The 25,906-nt window shown below is 39.2% G+C and overlaps 1 protein-coding gene and 1 pseudogene across 2 annotated transcripts in view; both read right to left on the bottom strand.

Moving 5' to 3' along the window:
- Wdr64 (WD repeat domain 64) overlaps positions 1-25,906 on the bottom strand; it is a 136,037-nt gene that overhangs the window by 15,017 nt on the left and 95,114 nt on the right. For both annotated transcript variants that reach the window (XR_013104249.1, XM_034520689.2), the window contains exons 16-23: positions 12,200-12,330; positions 8,960-9,061; positions 7,708-7,777; positions 6,857-6,893; positions 5,900-6,036; positions 3,769-3,874; positions 1,622-1,680; positions 474-583 (exon numbers count right to left, since the gene is read on the bottom strand). Coding sequence is in view for 1 of the 2 variants with exons in the window: in XM_034520689.2 (XP_034376580.1) it covers positions 474-583; positions 1,622-1,680; positions 3,769-3,874; positions 5,900-6,036; positions 6,857-6,893; positions 7,708-7,777; positions 8,960-9,061; positions 12,200-12,330 (752 nt within the window). In the remaining variant the exon portion in view is untranslated. The remainder of the gene's footprint in view (positions 1-473; positions 584-1,621; positions 1,681-3,768; positions 3,875-5,899; positions 6,037-6,856; positions 6,894-7,707; positions 7,778-8,959; positions 9,062-12,199; positions 12,331-25,906) is intronic.
- On the bottom strand, positions 194-370 carry LOC117722104 (U2 spliceosomal RNA; annotated as a pseudogene).

The raw sequence follows: 25,906 nt of genomic DNA, 5'->3' as shown, positions 1-25,906 counted from the left end.
GGTATTTGATTAATGAGTCTGTGTAAGAGCAAACATTAAAGAAAACAATTCTAAGGCCTGTGTTTCTGCCCCCTATTTTCATAGGGGAGTCCTCATGTCCATGGATATAGAAAAAGAATTCAAGTTAGCAATAAGCTTCTCAAAGCTTCTTTATATAACTTTTTTACTTATAAACTTATTCTAATAAATGTTCTAAGATTATGCTTTTTTTCTTAAGCCTCATGAAGGGGGTGTACCATCAAGAGATGTTATAACCTTCGCTCATGGAATATTATGGTTGCTATATTGTCCTCAGATAGAGGACACATCAGATATTAAACTGGTAAGAATAGATACACTCCCGGTCTTAGCCAAAAGGCCAAGAAATGACCCAAAGCACTGCATCTTAACCAAATGTATCAACATTAGCACCAACTCTGACTCTGCTCATACTAGAAACCCCAAGTTCACAGGATGGACCTGTCTGAGTTTACCTCACTGAGCCATCAATGGAGGCGGTAAGCACCAGCTGCTTGTCTTCCACGTAGATCACCTGAATAATTTCTAAAGAATGGGCACGCCAGGAAAGCACCTGCTTGAATTTCTAGATGGCAACAAGAAGATCTTGGAATGAATCAAAATACAGCCTTAAGCAAAATCATTTCTCATCGAGGAGCTACATTTATGAGTGGTAGGGTAGACAGCGATCAAGGCTCTACTCTGATGGGTTTCTCTTGCTTACTGAGGTGCCACAAATACCCTAATTCTAGAGAAGTATTACGCTGCATATACCCCTGCTGGAGAAAGGAGCTCATATATTTGTTATTTTGTCATGGACTTTGGTGGATGGTTGGTAGTTGTGAGAGACACAGTGAAGACCATCAGGAAAGCAGATCCAGGAGGTGAAGGCCAAGGATGAGATTGACCAAGAGACTTTTCTTACTTGCAAATTTTATCTAGAGAAATCATTGACTACGTTCTTCTTTGCATGGAGTATGGGGTAGGAGGCATTTGTTGTAAGCTATTGGCAAAATGAGTAGACACAGCTTATTCTCTTTCAAAAGCATTGTGAGGGCCAATGGATACCTTCTTTAACATTTGTCCTCAGGTTTTGAGCCCCTAAGGGGCTTCAGAAGACACTCCCAGAGTTTGTTCTACAGTAATATATTCTGTATGTTTCTCTCTACTCATTGATGGACACACTGAGATTGCACACTGAGATTGCACATCCCCTGGACTATCTAGTTAGGGTCATCTCTGTGACCATAGTCCTAGGAGCTTGCAGTTTTCCTGCGTGTCTCCTATTCCTTGAGAACTTAGAGGGTTAAAAATTTTCTTATAAGTTTCTTAGATTGCCGACTCAGTTTCCTATGGCTATTCTTAAATAGCCAGGCTAAAACTCTGCCCTTTCCTAATGCATATTGGTTCAAAGCTGTTAAAGAACATTTGATCATCCAAAGGTTCTGTCTCTGTCTTAAGATAGCATGCAAGCAAAGGCTGGGGTCATGCAGCTTAAATTGCAGTAGAGTCTGTACTTGGAGAGTACTTGGGGCACTTGCACTTCCATCTTCTATGTCTCTTGGACAATGCTCAGCAAACATGAGATGATTTCTGTATTTATATGGAAAGCTAAAGTTCATACCTTTTCATCATGAGGTGGATCCATGAAAGAACTAATACTGCAAAGGATAACATGTCCTTCTGTATAAAATTTAAACATTGGAGTCCTTAATTAGATATTATATTCTTTAGGCAAACACTCCCCAGAATAACAAGTTATTTTGATTTAGGCACTTATATTGGTAGATAGAATAGACTCTGAGAAACCAGATACAAAATAAGGGATTTGGAACTTGGTAGAGGGCTTGCCTAGCATGTGAGAAATCTGGGGTTTGATCCCCAGCACTGCATAAAACTGAGTGTGGTGGCACATCCCTGTATGATTAGAAGGTTCAAGGTTGTCCTTGGTTATAAAGCAAGTTGGAGGCCACCCTTGGCTCTGTGAAATCTTATGTCAAATTTTGAAAAAAGAGAAAGGATGAACAGCAATACTAAGTCAGATTGTTTCATAAAATAGATGGGGTAGAAACACTTCCAAGCTCATTTTAATAAGCTAGGATTACCCTGATAACAACCCAGATAAAAACCTAACAATAAAGGAGAATTATAGGCCAATTTCCTTGATGAACAGAGATGAAAAATTCTTTAAAAAAACTTGCAAACTGAATTAAAGAATATGTCAATAATACCATTAATATGATCAATTTGGCTTCATTTCATGGATGTATTGATGATAGTTCAATGAAAATATAACAGTGAACAAAATTGGACTACATAAATGCACTCAATGATGGAAATAATATGTTCATCTCAATTGATGCTGAAAAAGCCTTTTTGAGAAAATTGGCATTGCCTTATGATAAAATCTCTGGAGAGACTTGGGATACAAGGAACATATCTCAACATAATAAAAGCTAATGCATGAATAACCAATAGCCACCATGATGTTAAATGTAGAAAACTCAAAGCATGTCAAACTCAAAACTCTTCTCACAAAGATCAGGAACAAGACAAGAGAGTTGACTTTCACCATTTCTAGTCAATATAGTGCTTGACATCCTAGCTGAAGCAATAAGAGAAGAGAAGATCAATGGGCTATAAATAACAAGAGAAGTAAAATTATTTCCGACTTACAGATGATATAATATTATACAAAAGTGATCCAAAAAAATCCTATCAGAAACTTCTATAATTTCAGCACAAGAAATTATTTGTAGGCTGGGCATGGTGGCACATACTCAGAAGGTAGAGGCAGGCTTATTTCTATGATTTCAAGGGCATCCTGGTCTACATAGTGAGTTCCAAGCCAATCAAAGCTACATAGAAAGACCCTGTCACAGAACAAGCAAAACAAATATTATTTGGCCCAGATGCCTTGGATGGGGGCTAAAGTCCTGGATCCTTCCCTGAGGTAGTATAAAGCCATTTGGTATTAGCTGATACCCTGGGACATGCCAGGAATCAGTCTCCAGTTGTGTCCCCTCTCACAATCCTGGAGCTTCAGCCTCCAGAAGGCCTAGCAGAATCTTAGATACTAACCTGAGTCCTAAGGATGTCCAGAAGAACTAAACACTATGTAAGATGAAGGATAAATTCATTGGTGCTTTCACCTGCATTCAAAGTTGTCTAAGGACTATTTTACATAAGGACTCAAAATCCTGGCCCCTGGTCAGACAGGAAGGAGGACATATGCCACAAACATAGGAGGTTTGTTTTCCAGAGCTCCCCAATGTCTAAACCACCAGCCTAAGAGCACGTAGGGAGGGACCCATGACTCCATCTGTACATGAAGGGGAGGATGGCCTTGTCAGGCATAGGTGTGAGAGGAGATTCTTGGTCCAATGAAGAATGAACACCGAGTGGGGGGAGAATTTGAGGTTGGGGAGGTGGGAGTGGGGCGGGTAGGTGGGTGCACATCTTCATAAAAGCATGAGGAGGGGGGATGGGATAGGAGGTCCCTGGGTGGTGGGGGAAGGAGGTTTAGGAGATAAAATCTGAAATGTAAATATAATATCCAATAAAAATAAATTAAAAACAAAGAAAACAAAAAAAAAAAATAAAGAAGGTTGCTTTTCATACCCACCCTACTGTAGCCATAACTTTCTCACCATGAGCATGGAGACTTTCATTTGTCTCTGTAAATGTCATGCGTGTTTTTCAAGAGCTATTTTTATATCATGCTCTTAAGGCTCTTAAGACACAGCTTAATTGGTCAGAACAAGGACTTACCCACATTCCCAGCCAGCAGTATCCTGCAGCATGAGTCGGTGTACAGTGAGGTCAGGGAAATGGCAGAGTGCTTTGTGAAGGGCAGTATGTCTTTTAGAAGCTTCCCCTGAACATAACACAAGGCAAAAAAGGCATCTATGATAATAAGTTCTATAAAATCATAAGACTAAAGATGAATTTCACTCTACCTAAGACATCTCAATTTTTATCTCAACTACTAACAGGATTTTCTCATCTGTACTAAAAATAACTTGATGCTATCCATGAGGACTTACTACTTTGAATTGAACAGTATGGATAATTCAAAGTATGGATAACAACAAGCTGATTGTTATTGATTTCCTCTTTTCCTTGTGTTTTCCATGGGTCTTTTCATGCAATTCATTGTGTGGGATCTGAGCTAGATGATTTCTCCTTACACAGACATTCCCTTCAAAGTCAAATGCAACTGCATGCTAACAAGGCATATTTGAACATATATACTTACCTGCTCGGCAAACATACCTGACTATTGAAGCAATAATGGATTGCAAAACGTTTGAACCCACATAAACTATTTTGAGTGGTGTAAGCTAGCCTTTGGAAGGACTTCCATAGCATTATCTCAATGGAGACTTACTGTGAACAGAAGTTGAACCAACAGTTGCTCTCTAAGACTCCTTAGATATTGTCTCTTCTTATTCTCTGTTTTCTTCACCATAGATAAAAGGCATTTTATTCCAAGATCATCTGGGAGACAGTTTGTGTTTTCAAACCTCAAGTTTCCTTACAAAGCTAGAACCTGTGGGCAGACGGGCCCTGAGCTGATAGACAGCCTTGCTGCTTTGTGTTTTTGAGTCTCACTGTGGGTCACACAATATGGTTGTCATCTCCTGGGTCCCTTGTAGAAGGCTCACCACAGTGTTCACATCTTTTGTCTCCCAGAGTTTCAGGGTCATAATAGGTCATCTACTTACAACTCCATCATCATCTGTTCCTCTGTTTTGAATTCTTGTTCTTTTTTAAAATTCAGTGTGTGTGTGTGTGTGTGTGTGTGTGTGTGTGTGTGCGTGTTGCATATGTGGAGCTCAGAGGACAATGTGGAGCTATTTCTCTTTTTCTTCCAGGGTTTGAGCTCAGGTTTTCACACTTGTGTGAAACTAAATTTTACCCACTGAGCTATATTACTGGTCCCTAATTTGTACTTTTAAACTGGGATGTGCACCCTCCATCCCAAATCACTTAAATTCTTTTGATAAATTAAAGCTATTGTTTTCACAGTAAAAAAATTTAAGGACATTCAAAGTGATGCCATACCATCTTTCAATAATTTATGTCATTAATGTTTTATATTAGGGTTTAGCCAGTAAAGAGGCTTGCTGCCAAGCCGGGCAACCTACATTTGATCCCTGAGACCCACATGGTGGAAAAAGTGACTATCACAAGCTTTTTTCTTCTGACTTTCTCATTACTGCCATGGGGTGCATGTACACATATTCATATACAATTATACATATACACAGATAAATAAAGATAATAAAATATTTTTAATGTTATATGTCAGTGTTCTTTTACTCTGTTTTATGGTATTCATATATGAATATGTAGGTGTGTGTGTGTGTGTGTGTCTAGTCCAAGGGACAACCTTTGGTGTCACGCCTCAGGAACACCATTTATCTTGAGACAAGATCTCTGCCTGGCCTATAGCTTGTCGTCAGCTAGGCTAGAATGTCTGGCCAGCAAGCGCAAGGGATCTATTGATTCCTCCTCTCCAGCATGGGGATTAAAAGTGTACTCTACCACGCTCAGATTTTTTATTGTAGATTCTAGGGGCTTTACTCATCTCCCTAGCTCCTTGCATCCTTTTATAAAATACATTATTAATGATGTTTTACTCAAATATCCAGTAAATTATTATTATTAATTCACAGCTGAGTTTGAAAGATTTGAAACTGTTAAGAGTTTTGATGACCTAATGCCTTTCGTAGTAAAATGGACCTAGTGTATAGTTTGGCAATAGTCAGTGGATAGACTTTGGCTGGAAGAGGAAAATGCTTGAATTGAGTGTCACAGGGAAGAAGGCTGCAATGTATAACTATCCTCTTTATCATCTCATCCCTTTTGAGTCCCAGCCAAGACCAAACTTCATCACCTCCAGCGTCCACACACGGAGGTGTCCATCCTCATGTGCAGTCACCAGGAGAGGAGGCTGTGGTTCCACAGAGCTGACGGGTGCGGGCTGTTTCCTGCTCATTGACTGCTGCTCTCCTACCATGTCTGTTTGCTCACCTAGTAAGAAAAACTCATGAGCTCTGCTGGTATTCGCAACCCTTGGGGTTTCATGTTTTATGGAACACCAAAGAAGAGATGGGTGGGAAAGAGCAATGCAAGGTTTTCTCAAAAAAAAATTAGTTTAAACTTGAGAAGACTCACAGGGAAGAAAACAGGAAAAGTATCTGTATAATGGAATCCTGGATCACTGGGAAAACCTAAAAGACTTGTTTGGGGTTCTATTGTAAAAAAGCCTCTAGAAGATTCTGCATGTAGTGGCTAAACCTTGAGAAAGTTTTAACACATCTAAGAAGGTTTTATAAATCTAGCATAAGTTTTAGCAAAATGTGTTGGAGACTAAAAAGTTCAGGAATATTTTGGATTTTAAAAACCTAGAATTGGCATAAAAGGCATCATTTCTTTTTTTCCATGCTGAGAATGTTTCCAAACATGTCATTCTTTTAAAATGAACATACATCAAGAATATCAGGCATCCTGCTGATGTTTTCAAACATTTATAGCATATATAGTAGTCACATTTACTTTCCATTACTCTTCTACATTCTTTTTTCCTCCTATTAATGGAAAAGGATTATTGATACTAAAAGGCATCATGTTAATAGAGATCCTTTCCTTTAGAGTACCAAACCCTCAAAACGCTTCAATATTCAGTTACAAAAAGAGAACATCAAGACTATTCTGTTACATGAGATCCCTGTTGCAAAATAGCTTGCCCAGGATGTGTGAGGCCCCAGTGACACAAAGAGAAAGAAAAGACTCAGCCTCTTGATTCTACAGAAATGAGTTCATACTGACCTTTGACCTCACTCATACTGACCTTTGACCTCGGTGTCATGTATACTTTGCTTACTTCCCTGAATGAAGAAGAGAGAGGAGACATTTCTGAGACATTGCAAGGGAATGAGATCTGTTAGGTGGGCAGCTCCTGCAGAGAGCTGAGTTGACATTCCTAAGTATTGATGTTAAAAGTCACTTTAAAATTATTTCTTTGAAATAATGTATTGCAGAGCTTTTCAGAGTCCTAAATGGAAGAGCTATAAAACAATGGCATTTCCTGGTGGCTTTCACTAGTGACAGTGATTAGGCCCCCAGTGCATGTCCAATTCCTGGTGTGCTCATCTCTCATTTTACAGACAACCATATCAGATGCGTTTATTCCCCTGATCCTACTGAAAAGGAAGCAAAAGCTTAGTTTTTCATGTCAAGGCTAGACTGAATCTGGAAGTCCACAGAAGTCTTAGATTTAGGTTCTGCCTGGCTTTCTATATCCATCCAGTTATGTTTGCTTTCCACCACACTAGTTCTTTCAAAATAACCTTTGTGTGAAAATTTGACTTAATAAAATCTTGATTGGAAAAATACTCTGCAAAAATTTGTGAAATTAGAACTGACAACGCAGAAGACCACTGCATTATATTATGGGCTGCGATCTAATTATACCACGTGTGAAATATGATAACATAAAAGAGATGCTCAAAAATCACTGGGTTATTTTACAAGTGTAAAAGCAATGTGTTTAACTTATTAATGCACTTATTTTTATGGTTGTTCACACATGGGAAGACCTTGAAAATAAAGTTTTTCAATGTAGTCATTGAATTTTAGGGAAAACAAAGATAGACAGTCACTGCTTATAGCAGGAAGATGTTATCTCGGCATCACACTCACCTTGCTACTCTGTGGACCCCTGCTTGAGTCACACTGGGTTGATGAGCATATAGAATCCTGGCTTGATCTCCTGAGGAGGGATAAAGGAGGCACAGGATGGAAAGTTCAGATAATCCTCAGAACCCAGAATGTTCTCTACTCCAGCTTCAGAAGGTTCTTTCCTCCTCACGTATGGAAGTGTTCCACTCACTAGCTTACATCCCATACATACCCTACATCCCATGAAATAAGTGCTCATTGGTTTGGTGTTAGAGGAGAATGTTGAAAAACTATGGCACTGAAGGAGTATGGGTGCTTGCTGGGTCTTGGAAACATGGGCCTGGCCCCTCTCTGCTAATGCTAGATTGAGCCATTGATTTTCCTACACTGAAATACTGAAATGCAGAGCCAGATGGTGGTGGTAGTGACAAGCCTGGCTAACTTCTTGCACTGCGTTTTATTTTTCTGGCATGATCTTTTCTCTTCTCTTTGTGGGAATTGTCTGAAAGGTAGCTTATGTACAAAGAACAGCCCTGATAATAGTGTCCAAAGAATTTTGATGTAATTTTAGACAATGTATAAAGAAGGTGTTAGCTTCTGACTCACCAACAAGTGAACCCTAACTATAGTACAGAAACCTTTCATTTCCCTCTAGAGATTTTTTAATATTGTTGCTTAAAACCCCAGACTTCTAAAGCAAAGATAAGTAGAAAATAGAAAAAAAAAACACTTTTAATTAGATATTTAATAAAGAACCCTCTGCTCTCATGGGAGTGGATAGGATTGCCCAGTGCTACTGGATAGCACACGACACCTGCAATGCCATTTCCATTTGTGCCTAAATGTGCCTCTAAGTCCTAAAATTGCTGCACACCCGTGCCGGTTGTGTTAGATTTGGCTAAAAGTGTGATCCAATGAGCATCTCCAGTTTCTTCTACTGTTGTAAAGGGAGTTGGGAGACCCACATGGTAAGGATTCACACAGGGAGGCTGCCATGTCAAGGGTCTATAAAGAGAGACCAACACGATAAGAGTCCACATAGTGAGGGTGACATGATAAGAGTCTACACAGTGAAGCTGACATGGTAAGTTAGCATCTACCCAACCAACATGTCAGGCTCTTAGAGAGTATGGCAGTGAGGAAAATGGAAACAAGAGTCAGCTCAATACCCATCTTCTTTCTGCTCTCCCTTCCTTAATGCTGGGAGATGGGTAGCTCACTTCACCTACCTGGGATCCAGATAGCACTATGTGACCACAAAGTTCTGAGTTACCTTACACATTCAGGACTTCGGAAGAGAAACATTATGTCATTAATTCGAAAGCGTTTGGGATCCAAGTCAGGGTCTGTAGAGAAACAATCCTCGGGCCGGTATCTGAAAATAAGCATATCCTTGCCTAGTAAACTACCAACTATGAGTCTCACCTTACTTACACTGTCATAAATCCCATGCAGGCCTAACAACCTCAAATGTTATCACTGTAAATGAAGTGGAAGCCTAGAGGGGTTGAGTTCAGATATACCTTCTTTATTAAGGCTTTGTGGAACCACATGACCATCAGATGACCTACAAGTCTTTAATCCAATTAATTAGGGCTGATTTCCTACCTATAAGTCAGAGAGTGCCTAGACTTGTAAGAGGAACTATGGGGAAGTTTCACACAGTTTAAACAGAATTCTACTCTGAATATGTGGAATGATAGAGTTTAGGGAAAGGTGGTGCCTAACCACTGGAGCTTATAACCACACCCTACTCCCATTGCTCAAGTCTTGCATGGACCTTCAGGTCTTGAGAGTAGAGACAGGAGTCTCTAACAACCTACACTACACTCTATGTTCCACCTCTAAAGTATTTGCATTCCTTAGGGAGAACTGACTTCTTACCAATGCATCCTTTTCCTTTAAGAGAAATTACTTCTGTTAATTTAAGCTGATGAGTGATTGCTAAAATTTGGATTTGGACCATCCTCCAAGAACCCATATTTTAAAAGTTTGCCCTTGGGAGGTGTTGAGCTTTTAAGGGGTGGTGCCTAGTCAGAGGTTTTATAGTCATTTTATAGTCAACAAAGTGGTGCAGGGGTCTTGTATGGATGGGAGCAATATAAAAAAAGAAGCTTGAGAATTTGAGGACCTTTTGAGCTCATTGGTTTTAGATATATGTAGTCATCAATCAATCATGAAATAGATTATTAATTGCAAGATTACTAATTTTGAATCCCCAGATCATAGTGTCCTTGAGAGAGAAGGGTTTCTCTCTGACTTGTGAAGGAGTAAGACAAAATGAGGCATATTAAGTAATAGCAGGTTGGAAAGATGGTTCAATGGGTAAGGGCACTGGTTGCTCTTATGGTGGTCCTGTGTTCAACTCCCAGCACCCATATGACAGGTCACAACTGTCTGTAAATCTAGTACCAGGAGATCTGACACGCTCTTCTGTAGGCACTAGTCAAACAGGTAGTACACAGACATGCAGAGAAAATACTTATACATACAAAATTGAATTATAAATATAACAGTAGAAATGGCCTCCACCATAAATATAGGAATAACATTCAGTTTTATAACCAGTAAAGCTGGGACTACATTACCTTACAAAGTTCTGGAATAAGCTGTGTTTTTTTCCAAAAGACTCTAGTGATTCAAAGTAAAAAAATGTTCTATATGTATGTGTGTTTATAGATATAGATGCCAAAGGACAACCTCTGTGTTGTTCCCAGTATAGGACCCATTGTCTTTAAGACAGAATATCTCACTGGCCTCAAACTTGTCAAGTAGGCTAGGTTGTCTGGTGGCTAGCAAGCCCTAGGTATCTACTTGTCTCTACTTCCCCAGTGCTGGGGTTATAAGTATGTACCACAGCACCTGACTTTTTATACTTAGGTCCATGGGTGGAGCTCAGGTCGTGGTTGCTTACAGTAAAAGTATCTTTCTCACTGAATAATCTCTCAGGACCCTACTGCTTTAAAATAATTGTCTGCCTATAGAAAAGGGACTCAATGTATAACTCACCATAGTTGTTTTCTTTTATTGAGTACTATTTTTGCATGTATTCCTTGGCAAAATGCTGGGTACTTAAGCAAGAAAAATTGCTACCTTGATATTGGAAATAGCTCAGGACAGCCACCCCCTCTTTTCCCAGTGGCATCAGCACTGGTCTTTTTCATCTATCTTCTTTGTCTTCTCAGTAGTGAGTTAGACACAAACAGACACCTTCAATGTGAGAACTTCATAAGAGTGTGAGGATTTGTCCAGTGAGTGTAGACATAGGTATCAAATGACAAGTATGCAATGCAGAAGAAAAGCCTGAGGACAGGCACCGAGTGTTAGGATGGGGCCAACTTTTGATGAAAAGAGGTGTGGTCCACTGAGACTAGTAGGAGATAATGCCCTCTAACTAGAGGTAGAAGTTTCTTACGTGCTTTCCTCTTTTTCTTCTTCCTTTCCCTTTCAAATCCCTTCTTCTCTAAGCTAAGCTTGATTTTATTTTGGTTTGTTTGAGATTATCAGAAATTTTTATCTGCCAATAATTTTACAAGCCTCCTTGATATCCATCTAAGCTCTCAATTCATACCTCCAAGTACACAAGTTGAGGCAGCCTATTATTTACAGTTTAGCCATACAGATAATACATTATGTGAGTTCCCTTAAACCGATGTCTAGAACACTTAGAGATGATGGTGAGTTGGAGAAGGTAAAGACTCTAGTCATCCAGAACATTTCAACGTAAGTGGTTGAGATCCAAGATGCACCCGATACATTGGCCCAGGCATCATGTAAATTGGATATGCTGACATGAATGAGAAGAAAATTCTTTTAGAGTGTTTATTAGCACCTGTATTCAGCAAACAAGTAGAATTGGTGGCACTGGGAATACAGAGTGAGGAGAGGCTTGATGGAGTGACAGAGGTCAGGAATTGTGAAGCTTGAAGTGACTGGGGAGTGGTCAGATTTCTAGTACATGACTGGATATGTGTAACTTGAAAGTTTGTAGATATTAGTGTGTCAAGTTATTACACGGTGTAAATATTTGTTGGGGCTAGAGATATGTATGGCTCAGTGGTTAAGAGCACTGCCTGCTCTTCTAGTGGACCCAAGTTTGATTTCTAGCATCCATATGGTGACTCACAGTTGTTTGTAACTCTAGCATCAGGAGATTCAATATCCTCTTCTGGCCTCTGCCAGGCATAAGGCAAAACATCCATATAAAAATAAATAAAATTTAAAAAACAAAATTAAAACCATTTATTGATGTCATAAATTTAAACATGGAAAGATCAGATATTTATGCAAAGAAAAAGTATCTTGGCTATACAAATATTTATGGTCTTTCTGTGTGTAATCATGGAATTTAGACATTCAGAACATAATGTACTTATGAAAATAACCTTCAGGAAAATCCTTCCTTGAAGGTTATCACCACCATTACCAACACTTCTATTCCTTGAGTATTGCTTGTTACTTAAACTCTTATGCAGCAAAATGTTCTATTCCTTAGGGTAAATACAACACTTACATTTCTTTGACAACAGCTGCTATAAAATTCCATAAGATAATCATGCCATTTAAGGTTCCAGACACTATCAAATTATATCCCTCTGTTTGAAATACATCGATGCAATTCACATCCATATTGACAGCAGGACTCTACAGATAAAGAACACATGTAGACTTGTGGGAATCCATAGTCAGACTAATTAAAAATGTTATAGCTACATAGCAGAATCAACTTCAAGCAGTGTCAGAATATGTTCAAAGTCACCAAGTATGAAATTTACTACCCCCCCTTTAGCATTAGAAATTTTAGCTTGGATAGTTCATTGAAACAACGAAAACATTCTCCCTTCTCTTCTGGTATTTTTTTATTTAGCTTCGACTTACTCTGCTTTACTCTTAGACTCTTCCTGTCTCTCTCCCTTACCCTGTCTCTCTCCCTCTGTTTAAATCTTGTCTTCAATAGTCTTGAGAAAAAACAAAAACAAAAAAACAGTCCACATTAGCCATTCCCACTGGCAGGCCAGTCCTTCACTCAACAAGTCCATCTGCTCAGCTTCTGATGCACCGTACTTTATGGAAACCTTTTCTGTATATCGCCAGCTAGTTACACGTGCTTCGTTGCAGTTATCTTGCCTTGGATATTTGTTGAGCATCTTAGGTTCTTGGAATACAGATCTAAATATAGCATCTGTGATATGAGATATGTATGAGAATTCAAAGTATGCAGATGAAATGTTAATAACTGAGCAATCTGAAAATGTTAAATTGGAGACATGTGCAAGACTTGATGGGGGCACACAATGCCATCTATTTAAGAAGAGCAGACTCTTGCTTTTACAGTTCTCCATGTTCTCTCCTTCCTGAGATGCCTTAAGCTCAGTATACAGGCCTTTCCTGGTTTTGCTCGTATTCTCATTTGGATCTTGGACATTCCCCAATGCTAAAATTCCCCAATACTAAAAGCTTGGTCCCTGGCCTGTGGCACTATTGGAAGGAAGATGCTGGAGCCTTTTATAAGTTAGACTAAGTGAGTACATGCCCTTCAAACAGATATTGTGGCCTTACCTTTTCTCTCTTTCCCCCCTTCTCTCTCAGTTTCTGACCTTTATGAGGAGCAGATACCTGTGCTCAGTTTCTACATGACTCCAGGAAAACTGGGTCAAGGACTTTGGACTGGGGCTTTGCACTGAAAAATTAATCATCATCATCTTCTTCTTCTTCTTCTTCTTCTTCTTCTTCTTCTTCTTCTTCTTCTTCTTCTTCTTCTTCTTCTTCTTCTTCTTCTTCTTCTTCTTCTTCTTCTTCTTCTTCTTCTTCTTCTTCTGCTTCTCCTTCTCCTTCTCCTTCTCCTTCTCCTTCTCCTTCTCCTTCTCCTTCTCCTTCTCCTTCTCCTTCTCCTTCTCCTTCTCCTTCTCCTTCTCCTTCTCCTTCTCCTTCTTCTTCTTCTTTGAATGTAAGATATACGTATTGTTTTTTATTTAATCATTTATTTATTTATTTTAATTTTTATTGAATATTTCATTTACATTTCAGATGTTATCCTCTTACCCCATTTCCCCCTCACCCAGGAACCCCCTATCCAATCCCCCTCCTCCTGCTTCCAAGAGGATGTGCCCCCACCCACCCAACCCCACTCCCACCTCCCCACCTACAATTTCTCCTACACTTGGCATCCAGCCTTCATGGGACCAAGGATCTCCTCTCCCACCTATGCCCGACAAGGCCATCCTCCCCTTACATATACAGCTAGAGCCATGGGTCTCTCCTTATGTGCTCCCAGGCTGGTGGTTTAGACCCTGGGAGCTCTGGTTGGTTGGTATTGTTGCTCTCCTCATGGGGCTGCAAACCCTTTCAGCTCCTTCATCTCCTTCTCTCTAGTTCCTCTATGGGGAACCCCATGATCAGTTCACTGGTTAGCTGTGAGCATCTGCCTCTGAATATGTCAGACTCTGGCAGACCTCTAAGGAGACAGCTATATCAGGCTCCTGTCAGCATGCACTTCCTGACATCCACATCAGCATCTGCCTTTGGTGACTGCACATGGGATGGATACCCAGGTGGAATAGTCTCCAGATGACCGCTCCTTCAGATTCTGTCCCACACTTTGTCTCCATATGCTCCCTTGAATATTTTGTTACTCCTTCTAAGATGGACCGAAGAACCTACACTTGGTCTTTCTTCTTCATGAGCTTCATGTGGTTTGTGAGTTGAATCTTGGGTATTACGAGCTTTTGGGCTAATATCCAATTATCAGTGAGTAAATACCATGTGTGTTCTTTTGTAATTGGGTTACCTCACTCGGGATGATATTTTCTAGTTCCATCCATTTACCTAAAAAAGTCTCGAATTCATTGTTTTTAATAGCTGAGTAATACTCCATTGTGTAAATGTACCACATTTTTTTTTGTCCATTCTTCTGTTGAAGGACATCTGGGTTCTTTCCAGCTTCTGGCTACTATAAATAAGGCTTCTATGAACATAGTAGAGCATGTGTCCTTGTTATATGTTGGAGCATCTTCTGGGTATATGCCCAGGAGTGGTATAGCTGGGTCCTTAGGTAATGCCATGTCCAATTTTCTGAGAAACTGCCAGACTGATTTCCAGAGTGGTTGCATCATCTTGCAATCCCACCAACAATGGAGGAGTGTTCCTCTTTCTCCACATCCTCACCAGCATCTGCTATCACCTGAGTTTTTGATCTTAGCCATTCTGACTGGTGTGAGGTGAAATCTCAGGGTTGTTTTGACTCACATTTCCCTGATGACTAAGGATGTTGAATATTTCTTTAGATGCTTCTCAGCCATTCGAGTTTCCTTGAATGTTTAGCTCTGTACCCCATTTTTAAATAGGGTTATTGTCTGAAATCTAATTTCTTAAGTTCTTGGTATATATTGGATATTAGCCCCCTATTGGATATTCCTACTGTTTTTTTATTTAATCATTTATTTATTTATTTATTTGTTTGTTTGTTTGTTTGTTTGTTTTTACACTCCAGATTTTATCCTTCCCCTGTCAACCCCTGACTATTTCACATTCCATACCTCCTCCCCATCCCCCTGTCTCCATGAGGATGTCCCTACCTAAGTTATTTTTTTTTTTTCAAGATTTTGCCCAGTGATGGAAAGCTGGCTGACACAGCTTGGGACTCATCACCACCTGTTTCTCTGTTTTTTATTTAATGTTCTCTTGTTCTATCCACCTTTTAGTATTAATATCTTTAGTGTTTGTTTCTCGCACATTTGTCTTTCCTTGTTTCTTATCTCTGCTTCTGGACAATCTCTATGCCTCTTGATTTAATAATAACCTCAGTGTTAATGTTCTAACACTTTAGTCTAGTTCTCTCTCCAAAGTTATAGGCTTGAACACTTACCATTTAGTTACTATGTCTAAGGCACCAGCTCCTTTAATCACATGGTACTTTCCTTCATCCATCTTCTACCACGTGACCTCCACCACCAATGAAGTAACTCTGAGTTACTTCATTTACTACTTCAGTTACTTCAGTTACTACTGATCTTACTGCTTAGGCTTTTTAGAGATTCTATCCATGTTTATTTCATGTATATGAATGTTTGACCACATGTACCTGTGCACCTTGTGTATCTAGTGCTCACTGATGTCAGAAGAGGACAATGTACACCCTGGGACTGGAGCTACGACAGTTGTGAGCCAACATGTGAATGCTGGGAATCAAACCCTATCCTCTGGAAGAGCAGATAGTGCTCTTAACCACTGAAGCTATCTATCCAGTTGTCACATAACTATCTTTAAAGCCTTCTTTTCCTTACCATCTCTACTGTCATGGCCTTTTTTCCTTTTATACCAAACAATAGCCTACTGCCTGAATCTTTGGACTTTAGTTGTATTCCATTTACATTATTCACTTACGCAGAATCAGGAGTGAACAACCCATAACACAAATCTGATTGGGTCATTTTTCATTAAAGCCTTTCCATGAGCTTCCATCCCTCAGGCTCATGAATCTGTAAGTCCTATCTTTTCATTTTATCTTCTACCACTCTTGTCCTTCATCACTGGCACTGAGACACTTGCTATCTTTCACAGATCACACAGTATCTTATCCTCATGCTATGATCTTCTTCTCCTTATCTCCTTTCATCTTCTCTTCTTCTCTCCCTTTAGAAACTCAGCAATTATGTTCTTCAGGAACTTCTCCCACCCCTAGCACGCCAGGAGGCTGGCTGTGCACCTGTCTTGGTATTCCCAGTGCAGAGAACAGAATCTGCTACACAATAGGTACTCAGTAAAAAGTACTTCATAAACAAAAGCCTTTTATGAAAAGAATGTTTATGTACAATCTAATTTCTTTTCTAAGTGACTTTGAATTTTAATGTACGTAATTTTAATGTAGGTTGCAACAGGATGTTAATTATGACAAATATCAAAGGTAAGAATAGAAAACCAGAGATAATTTAAACTTGCATAACATCTGAAGGGGCACTTTTGTCATACTTTTCTCTAAAGTGCATGTGTGTACATTATTCATGAGAATGATTATAGCTAGAAGCTCAAAATTGACATTGGGTGGGTGTCTTCCTCAATCTCTCTCCATGTTAACTGTGAGAAGCATTCTTCAGTTGAACTTAGAGTCTGCTAACTTTGGTAGAACAGCTAGCCAGCTTTTTCTAGGGCTTGCCTGTGTCTACCTCCTGAGTGCTGGAACTATAGGTGGCTGGTATGCTGGCTCAGCTTTTACATGAGTCCTGGAAATCTGAACTCTGGTCTTCATGCTGGTATAGCAAGCACCATCTATTTAGCCATCCCTATGTCTTTTGTACTTTACTAATTTATCATCTAATTTAAAGAGGTTATGTTTCAGTTCTTTGTCACTTGTATACTTGACAAGTACTTTGGTTATAACTCACAGTAGATTTATCTTTCTTCTGTTGCTAGCTATATGCTATATTTCATACAGATATACGTATGTCCAAATCCAGTTCCAGTGGCAGACAGAGTTGGAAGAGGTAAATTAGAATCACTCTCTGAGGTGTTGAGAATTGTATATATTAATTTCAAAGCTCTTTAATCTAATGATAAAATCTCTTATTGAAACTTTCAGATCCAAGAACCCAGAGGAAGCAGGGATCCCAGGCACTCGAACTCAGGCAGTATCCTAGGTAAGCAGACAGCAGGACCTGCCCTAAACAGGGAGTAACTGGGAACCAAAAGGGCCCAGGAAGTCACTCCCGGCTCGGAACACTGGTTCCTTCCGGTCTGGGCCAGAGCACTGAGCAGATCTTGGGTGGCAGCTCTGTCCCCAACCTCCAAGAACCCAGAGGAAGCAGGGATCCCAGGCGCTCTAACTTGGACAGTGTCTTAGAAACTAGTTCTCAGATCTGAGGCCTAGATCAGACCTCTGCCAGGTCTGCTGTTGTGTGGACCCTGGATTCCACCTGAGACATACTGGAAGGTCCACTCAATCCAGATCCACAGAGGAACAAATGAACTCAGAGCTTCAGACAACATATCCTGAGATATTCTAGAGGAGACACTGCACCCAGAACAGCAGACACCTAGCTGGACTACTACCTTGGAGGCACCATATCCTGAGGCATCCTAGAGGTACCACTGTAATCAGTGCAGCTGGAAAAGATCACAGAGACATCTGGACCCCTAGGAGATCAGACACAAGCTAGATAACTAGAAAGACAGGCTTCAGTCAGAGACAGCAAGTACAGGCAGCACTAGAGTTAACCAGATGGCAAAAGGCAAGAGCAAGAATGTAAGCAACAGAAACCAAAGTTACATGGCATCATCAGAACCCAGCTCCCCCATCAGAGCAAGCCCTGAACACCTCATCACACCAGAAAAGCAGGAATCAGAATTAAAATCACTTCTCATGATGATGATAGAGGGCTTTAAGAAAGACACAAATAACACTCTCAAAGAACTTAAGGAGAGCACTGGTAGACAGATAGAAACCCTTAAAGAGGAAACACAAAAATCCCTTAAGGAATTTCAAGAAAATGCAACCAAACAGGAAAAGGAATTAAACAGAACCATGCAGGATCTAAAAATGGAAGTAGAAACAATAAAGAAATCACAAAGGGACAATACCCTGGAGATAGAAAACCTAAAAAAAAGATCAGGAGTCATAGACACAAGTATCACCAACAGAATACAAGAGATGGAAGAGAGAATCTCATGTGCAGAAGATACCATGGAAAACATTGACACAACTGTCAAAGAAAATGCAAAATACAAAAAGCTACTAACCCAAAATATACAAGAAATCCAAGACACAATGAGAAGGCCAAACCTAAGGATAATAGGTATAGTTGAGGGGGAAGACTGCCAACTAAAAGGACCAGTAAATATCCTCAACAAAATTATAGAGGAAAACTTCCCTAACCTAAAGAAAGAGATGTCCATAAATATACAAGAAGCTTACAGAACTCCAAATAGTTTAGACCAGAAAAGAAATACTTCCTGCCATATAATAGTCAAAACATCAAATGTACAAAACAAAGAAAAAATACTAAAAGCAGTAAGGGAAAAAGGCAAAGTAACATATAAAGGCAGACCTATAAGAATTACACCAGACTTCTCACCAGAGACCATAAAAGCCAGAAGATCCTGGACCGATATCATACAGACCCTAAGAGAACACAAATGCCAGCCCAGACTACTATACCCAGCAAAACTGTCAATCATTATTGATGGAGAAACCAAAATATTCCATGACAAATCCAAATTTACACAGTATCTCAACACAAATCCAGCACTTCAAAGAATAATTGGTGGAAAACTCCAACACAAGGAGGGAAACTACAACCTAGAAAAAGCAAGAAAGTAATCTTCCAAAAACCCCAAAAGAAGATAGTTACACAAACATATCTCCACGGATGTTAGCCCAAAAGCTTGGATTAGCGAAGACTCAACCCACAGACCACATGAAGCTCATGAAGAAGGAAGACCAAGAGGGGATGCCTCAGTTCTACTTAGAACGAGAAACAAAAATACTCAAGGGAGCAAATAGGGAAACAAAACATGGAACAGAAACTGAAGGAGGGGCCATCAAGAGACCTTTCCACCTGGGTATTCACCCCATGTACAGCCACCTAATCTAAACACTGTTGTGGATGGCTGGAAGTGCATAATGTGAGGAACATAATATAGCTGTCTCCTTAGAGGTCAGCCAAAGACTAAAACACTCAGAGGACAATGTTCACAATTAACCACTGATATGATCAGGGGTTTCCCAATGGAGAACTTAGTGAGAGGACTGAAGGAGCAGAAAGGGTTATTGACCCCCAGGTGGAAAGCAACAATACCAAACAACCAGAGCCCCCCAGGGTCTAAACCACCAGCCTGGGAACACATAGGGAGGGACCCAAGACTCCAGAGGTATATGTAAGGGGAGGATGGCCCTGTCAGACATAGGTGGGAGAGGAGTTTCTTGGTCCCATAAAAAAAATGAATGAAAAATGAATGAATGAACACACAGTGGGGGGGGATGTGAGGGCAGGGAGGGGATAGTGAGGGGGGTAGGTGTGGTCACTGCCTCATAGAAGCATGAGGAGGGGGATGGGATAGGTTTCTGGGTGGTGGGAGGAAGTAGGCTAAGGGGATAAAATCTGAAACGTAAATACTACAACCAATTTTAAAAAGCGGGAAAAAAAAAGTCTTTAGAACCAACATCTTTAAAAAAACAATGTCAGGCCCCTGGGGGTGGGAATTTTTTTTTCTTGATACTAAAACTTGTTCTGAGAATTGTATATTGCAGAATACACAGCCTTGGTGTATCTATTCATCAAGCATACTGAGCAGACCTGCCCAAACCTCTGATGTCCTAGAATTCCATCTGGATTCAGGGAAGACACAGCATCAGAGGCTTATCAACTTACTCTCCCCCCACCCCTCTTCTAAAATCTCAACGCCCTTAATCAGCTTGAAGAAGTTAAAGAAGAGTCAGCGCTCCTATTCCCTGAGCTTGGGGACTAATGTGGTTAATAATGGTCTGTCTTTCTAGGGACAAGTAGTGGTTTTGTTGGAACAGGGGGGATTAGCTAGGACTTACTGCATAGCCATAACCTACTGGTAGAAATCTGTATAATTATTATCAAGATGAAGTTATGAATTCTTAAATGGTACAAAATTTACTTTGATCTCAAATTTAAGGTTTTCATTGGTACGAGCCTCTTAATATAAAAATGAGATGAATATTGATACACTCATGGGCATTGTGCCTGTATAACACATTTAGGAATACAATGCCTAGACCCAGCCCTATTTTAACTTTTTTAACTGATTTGGGACGGTTAACCTATGAGTTAAGGGACTATAGCAAATTCATATTTTTGAGTTTATTGTTAGGGTGCTTTCCATATTTTACTTAGAAATAGCTGAGAGGAGTTAACAGACAACAGTCCAGGTTACCTTACATGGATAGTTGGTTTTCAAAACATCAGAAGTCCATAGAACTGACGCTACAAATATTTATATATTAATGTTCATATTGATTAGAGACCTCTCTGCTCCTGACAGCTTCCTGTCATGGATTCTAAGAAGAAATTGAGCATCCTTGGAGTTACTCCAGTTGTGTGGTAACAGCCACTAGGCAAGAATTGCCTCTCTCCATCTACAGACAAATTACTGTCCAGAAAAGGACACACATGCAGAATAGTCGACTGATTATATCTGCCTAGACAGAGTAATCAGTCCTTAATAATCCTGCATCACCAAGGTCTGTCAGATGATTCTGGGCCAGAAGGCTGAAGATTTGATGCTCCAATGTTCGGTAGTATAGGGGCTTTTCAGGTGTTCAGAGGTCTCTATAAATTGGCTAAGTTTTAGAAGCTATGCTTTGTGCTTCCTACAATTATAGTTAACTCAGTCATTCTGGATTTCTGACGGGGTTGAAAACTTATAGCTATTTACCGTAAGAGAAAAGATTTGAGTGGATGGTCGTCAGCTGACATTCATCCTAAAGCCAGGTTCAGAACTAAATGTTTTAGTTAGGATAGATGACAGAGGTGCTGGTTAGTCAACAAAATGATGGACTGGGTATTAGGACTATCTTGTACCTCACTGGTACAAATTGGCATAATTATGCTCTAATTGTATTTTGAGAGAAAAGTTTCATTTTAACAGGAAGGGTGATGTGTAGGAGGAGCTAAGGTAGGAGGAGTACTGAGAGGAAGAAAAGGAGTAAGAAGAGGAGGAGAAGAAGGATAGGAGAAGCTAGGTGATGAAAGAGAGAAACAGGGAGAGACAGGGAGGCAGATATTCATGTATCTCCACCAGTCAAAGATAGTTGTTATATCTAGGTCGGTCAGTGGGTTACACCTCTGATTAAACAATTCCAAACTTATAACGCTTATGATTAACATTATTTTAAAAAAATGTATAAATGCAAAAAGGAAAAGGGGGCATGGGATAGGGGTTTTCTAAGGGGGGGGGAATGGGGAAAGGGGATGGCATCTGAAGTGTAAATAAAATATCTAATAAAAAAAAGAAAAAAAAAGAAACTTTCAATGTAATTCAAGTTCAATGCTATGCTGACATTTGCTTCAATGTGAGGAAAATAGTATATTCTCTATATTAAGGTAATCCAATAGACATGTTTCAAATTCTATAAGACATGCTCTATAATTTTCTTGTGGGCTATATTATAGTTGCTTCACTAGTTATGGGGAGAGCCTGAAGGCTTCTTTTGATGGGTCCTTTTATAACATACAATTGTCTTTTAGGCTTTGGTATCTTTGGCATTGAAAACCTGAGAAGAGGAGATACTTTAAGCTAATATTAGAGTACATTAATAAAGTTAATAAAGACACATTTAAAACAATCAAAAGACCTAGATGTTTTTAAGAAAACAACAACAACAAAATGACAGCTTCCTTATTTCCATGTCTTTAGCCTCAACTTCAAACATTACTTCATCCTCAGATACATATTCCTGCAAGCATGTCACAGAAATAGCTTTTTGAAGAGACTTTCTATTAGGTCTTCTATTTCAGTATGTACAGATATTTCTGAAATCTGTTGAAAGGTGTCTGAGCTCTAGTAGTAGTTCTGAATGTTTTCCCGGTCATAAACAATTCAAGCATCCTGAGACAATTCTGTGGTAGCAAAGGAGATGTGTGCCTGACAAGTCCCATGACATGTTTCAGAAACATGGAGTTAAATGAGGGCAATAGCATCCATATACAACGGGAGCCACTGTTGTAACAATGAGAAACAGCAGCCATATATACAGCGGGAGCCACTGATGTAACAGTGAGAAACAGCATCCACATACACCCGGAAGCCACTGATGTAACAGTGAGAAACAGCAGCCATATACAGCGGGAGCCACTGAAGTAACAGTGAGAAACGTTTTACACTGAAAAGAATCAGATAGGTGTTCAAGTGGCAGGGATTAGGTTTTACATGGATCTCTTCCAGCTCATTGAATCCTACACTTATATCTTGCTAATTCTCATTTTAGTAAAGTCCACTAAAGTCAACTTTGTAAATCAGCAGGTTGACTCCAGGTACTAATGCACATACTGAAGCATTCAAGACAGTATCTATTTACACCTTCTATTTCTTTATAAAATATATTTTTTAAGTAAGAGGAACTGGAGGGTGGGTAGAGGATAGATACTGAAATAGATCCATAACAAACATTTCAAACTAGTAATAATATCTAAGGGCAGCCATTTATGTGGGTTCATGTTGTATTACTTTTCAAACATTTTACAGTAAAATATTGGTAATGAAAACACCAAGCTGATCTCAAACTCCTGACCATGATGCCGCAGCTGGACAGCTGGGATTACAAAGCACCAGTCAGAAGCTGAGCTGAAACTTTGGAGATCCCTTGTTCAGCGTTGATTGGGATTGGGAGTGATCTGCATTTTCCCATGTTGTGGGAAGTTAATGTATCTTTTCCATTCAGTCCCCTTACAATGTTGAAATTTGGAGAATACTGGGAGAGAATAACGTCCCATGATGTCTGTTCCTTGTTTGTATTTTAAAACAACTACGTAACAGCAACAGGTGCACTCGTGAATGTTGCAATTCTCGAGCAAGGTGAGAAGCAAAGAAAGACCCAAAAAATATGAAAATAGAAGATGAGGTTTGACTGACTGGCTTTGAAAAATCTAGGTAATGGTGTATGACAGAGATGAACATGCTGGGCTGGGCCTGTAATCTGAGCTCTAGGTGGACAGAGGAAAGGTGGAGAGTTCCAGACCAGTGTGGGATGCACAGTGAAACTTTCTCAAAATAGACAATCCAAAGCAATCTCTCTCTCTCTCTCTCTCTCTCTCTCTCTCTCTCTCTCTCTCTCTCTCTCACTCCAGAAAAGTCTATAATGATATACTAACTGAGCAGAAATAGTGAATCCTTCTTGTATGATTTACACATATATGTTTCTAATATATGTGGGGAGATTTGACATACAAAGGAAAAGACAACAAGTTGGATAGAAAAAATAGACAAAGGATATAATAAATGCTCCAGAAATGAACAGAAGATATAATAAATGCTTCATTAATGAACAAGAGGATATAATATATGCTTCATGAATGGACAGATGATATAAATAAATAGAGTATATAACAAATACTCCAGGAATGAAAGAGGATATAACAAATGCCTCATGAGAGAAGATATAATAAATGCCCCACAAATGAACAGAAGATATAACAAATGCCGCATGGGTAGAACAAATGCCCCATGAATGAAAAGGAAAGGATGCTTACTCACAATTTACAAAAAAAACAATGCCACTAAAATGTGCCATCTTGAGTTTTTTCATGTAAAGTAAATTTTTAGATGTTTGGTAAGACTGTGGGGGGATACATGGATACATACTCATTCATGTGGCAGTGGAAATGCAGAATTATACAACTCCATGTAGGAGAATTTGTCACTATCTAGAAAAACACAAGATTTGTAATTTCCTTGACCAATTTCATAACTTCTTGTTTCATATTTAAACTTTTGATGCATATTTCCCCTGATTTTTTTGCAAGGTGAGAGATAAGAATCTAACTTCACCCTTCTGCATACAGCTATTCAATTTTCCCAGCAAAATTTGCTGAACAGGTTGGTTTTTCCAATGTGTGTTTTTGGCAGCTTTAGTAAAAAAAAAATTGGGTAGGTGTAGCTTTATAGAAGTCTGGGTCCTTCTTCCATTGGTCTACCTGTTTCTTTCTCTCTCTCTCTCTCTCTCTCTCTCTCTCTCTCTCTCTCTCTCTCTCTCTCCCCTCCCCTTCCTCCTTTCCTTTCTTTGCTACTGTTGCTGTTGTTGTACTCAGTTCCATGCCATTCTTGCATCTGTGCTTTGTAGCATAGTCTGAGGTCAAGGCTTTGACTTTCAGAATTGCTCTTTCTGCTTAGCACTGTTTTTGGCTACTTGGGATCTTTTGTACTTAAACATGAATTAAGTGTTCTTATGTTTGTGAAAAATTTCATTGAATAGTGTTCTTGGATTTTTATGGAGATTATATTGAATATCCATTGCTTTTATAGAATAGATTTTGCCAGTCCATAAACATGGAAATCTCTTCCATCCTGGTTCTTCATTAGTTTACGTCAATGTTTTAAAGTTTTTGCTGTAGATACCTTTCATTTCCTTGGTTATTTCTAGGTGTGGTAGTTTGAATAGAAATGTTCCCCATAGACTCGTGTTTGAATACTTGTTCTATAAGGAGTGGTACTATTAGGAAGTCTTGTTGGAGTAGGAGAGGCTTTGTTGGAAGAAGTGTGTCACTAAGGGGTGGATTTTGAGGTCTCAGAATCTCAAGCTAGTTCTCTGCCTGAAGCCTAAAGACCAAGATGTAGCTCATCTCCTTCTCCAGCACCATGTCTGCCTGCACACTGCCATGCTTTCTGCAATGATGATAATGGACTAAACCTCTGAACTGTAAACCAGCCCCAATTAAACATTTTTTCTTTATAAGAGTTGTCTTGGTCATGGTGTTTCTTTACAATAATAAAACCCTAAGAAACCAGGTATTTTAAAAATAGTTTTATTAATTCTTTGACCCTTTCATACAATTTATTTCTAAGTACTGTAAAGAATCTACTTTGAATGGGAATATTTCCTTGATTTCTTTGTCAGAAAATTGATTATTGATATGTAGAAGGCTGTATGTTGATTTTGTATCCTGTTGAATATATCTTTCAGGCTAGAGATTTCTGGTAACATCTATTAGGTTATTTAACTATAGGATCATGCAAACAAGAATATTTATATTTTACTTCCTCCCAATGTGTATTTCTTTTGCCTTATTTCTCATAAAGTAGAATAAGATAGAAGAGACCAATTATTAGATACAGATTCATTGATTGATTTGTTTAGTAATTGATTATTTAGTAATTTTAGTAATTTAGTAATTTATTTAGTAATTTAGTAATTTATTGCTGCAAGCTTTACAACCAGCAGGGAAATGAACTGTGACATAAGCAGAAAACTCAGTTCAGCATGACTTCACTGATGCTGAGTCTAGACTTCTGAAGTTTGACACCAGTTTGTTTATTGTGAACATATTTAAGTGCAGCACAACTTAGAAACAAGTTTTCTGGTATAATACAGTCCCTAGTGCCCAAAAAGGCATAATGATATTGCAATTCAAATCAAAGTAAATGTAACTCTGAAGAAGGGTTCTATAGCTTAAGGGCTTAGGATTTGGATAGCTTATAGCTCAGCAGGCTATAAAGTACATGTGATGTCTCTCATGTACCATAACCCATGTTAAGCATGGGTGCT

Source organism: Arvicanthis niloticus, chromosome 16, assembly GCF_011762505.2.
Source record: "Arvicanthis niloticus isolate mArvNil1 chromosome 16, mArvNil1.pat.X, whole genome shotgun sequence".
Taxonomy (NCBI): Eukaryota; Metazoa; Chordata; class Mammalia; order Rodentia; family Muridae; genus Arvicanthis; species Arvicanthis niloticus.
This window is presented reverse-complemented; position numbering and strand designations above follow the sequence as displayed.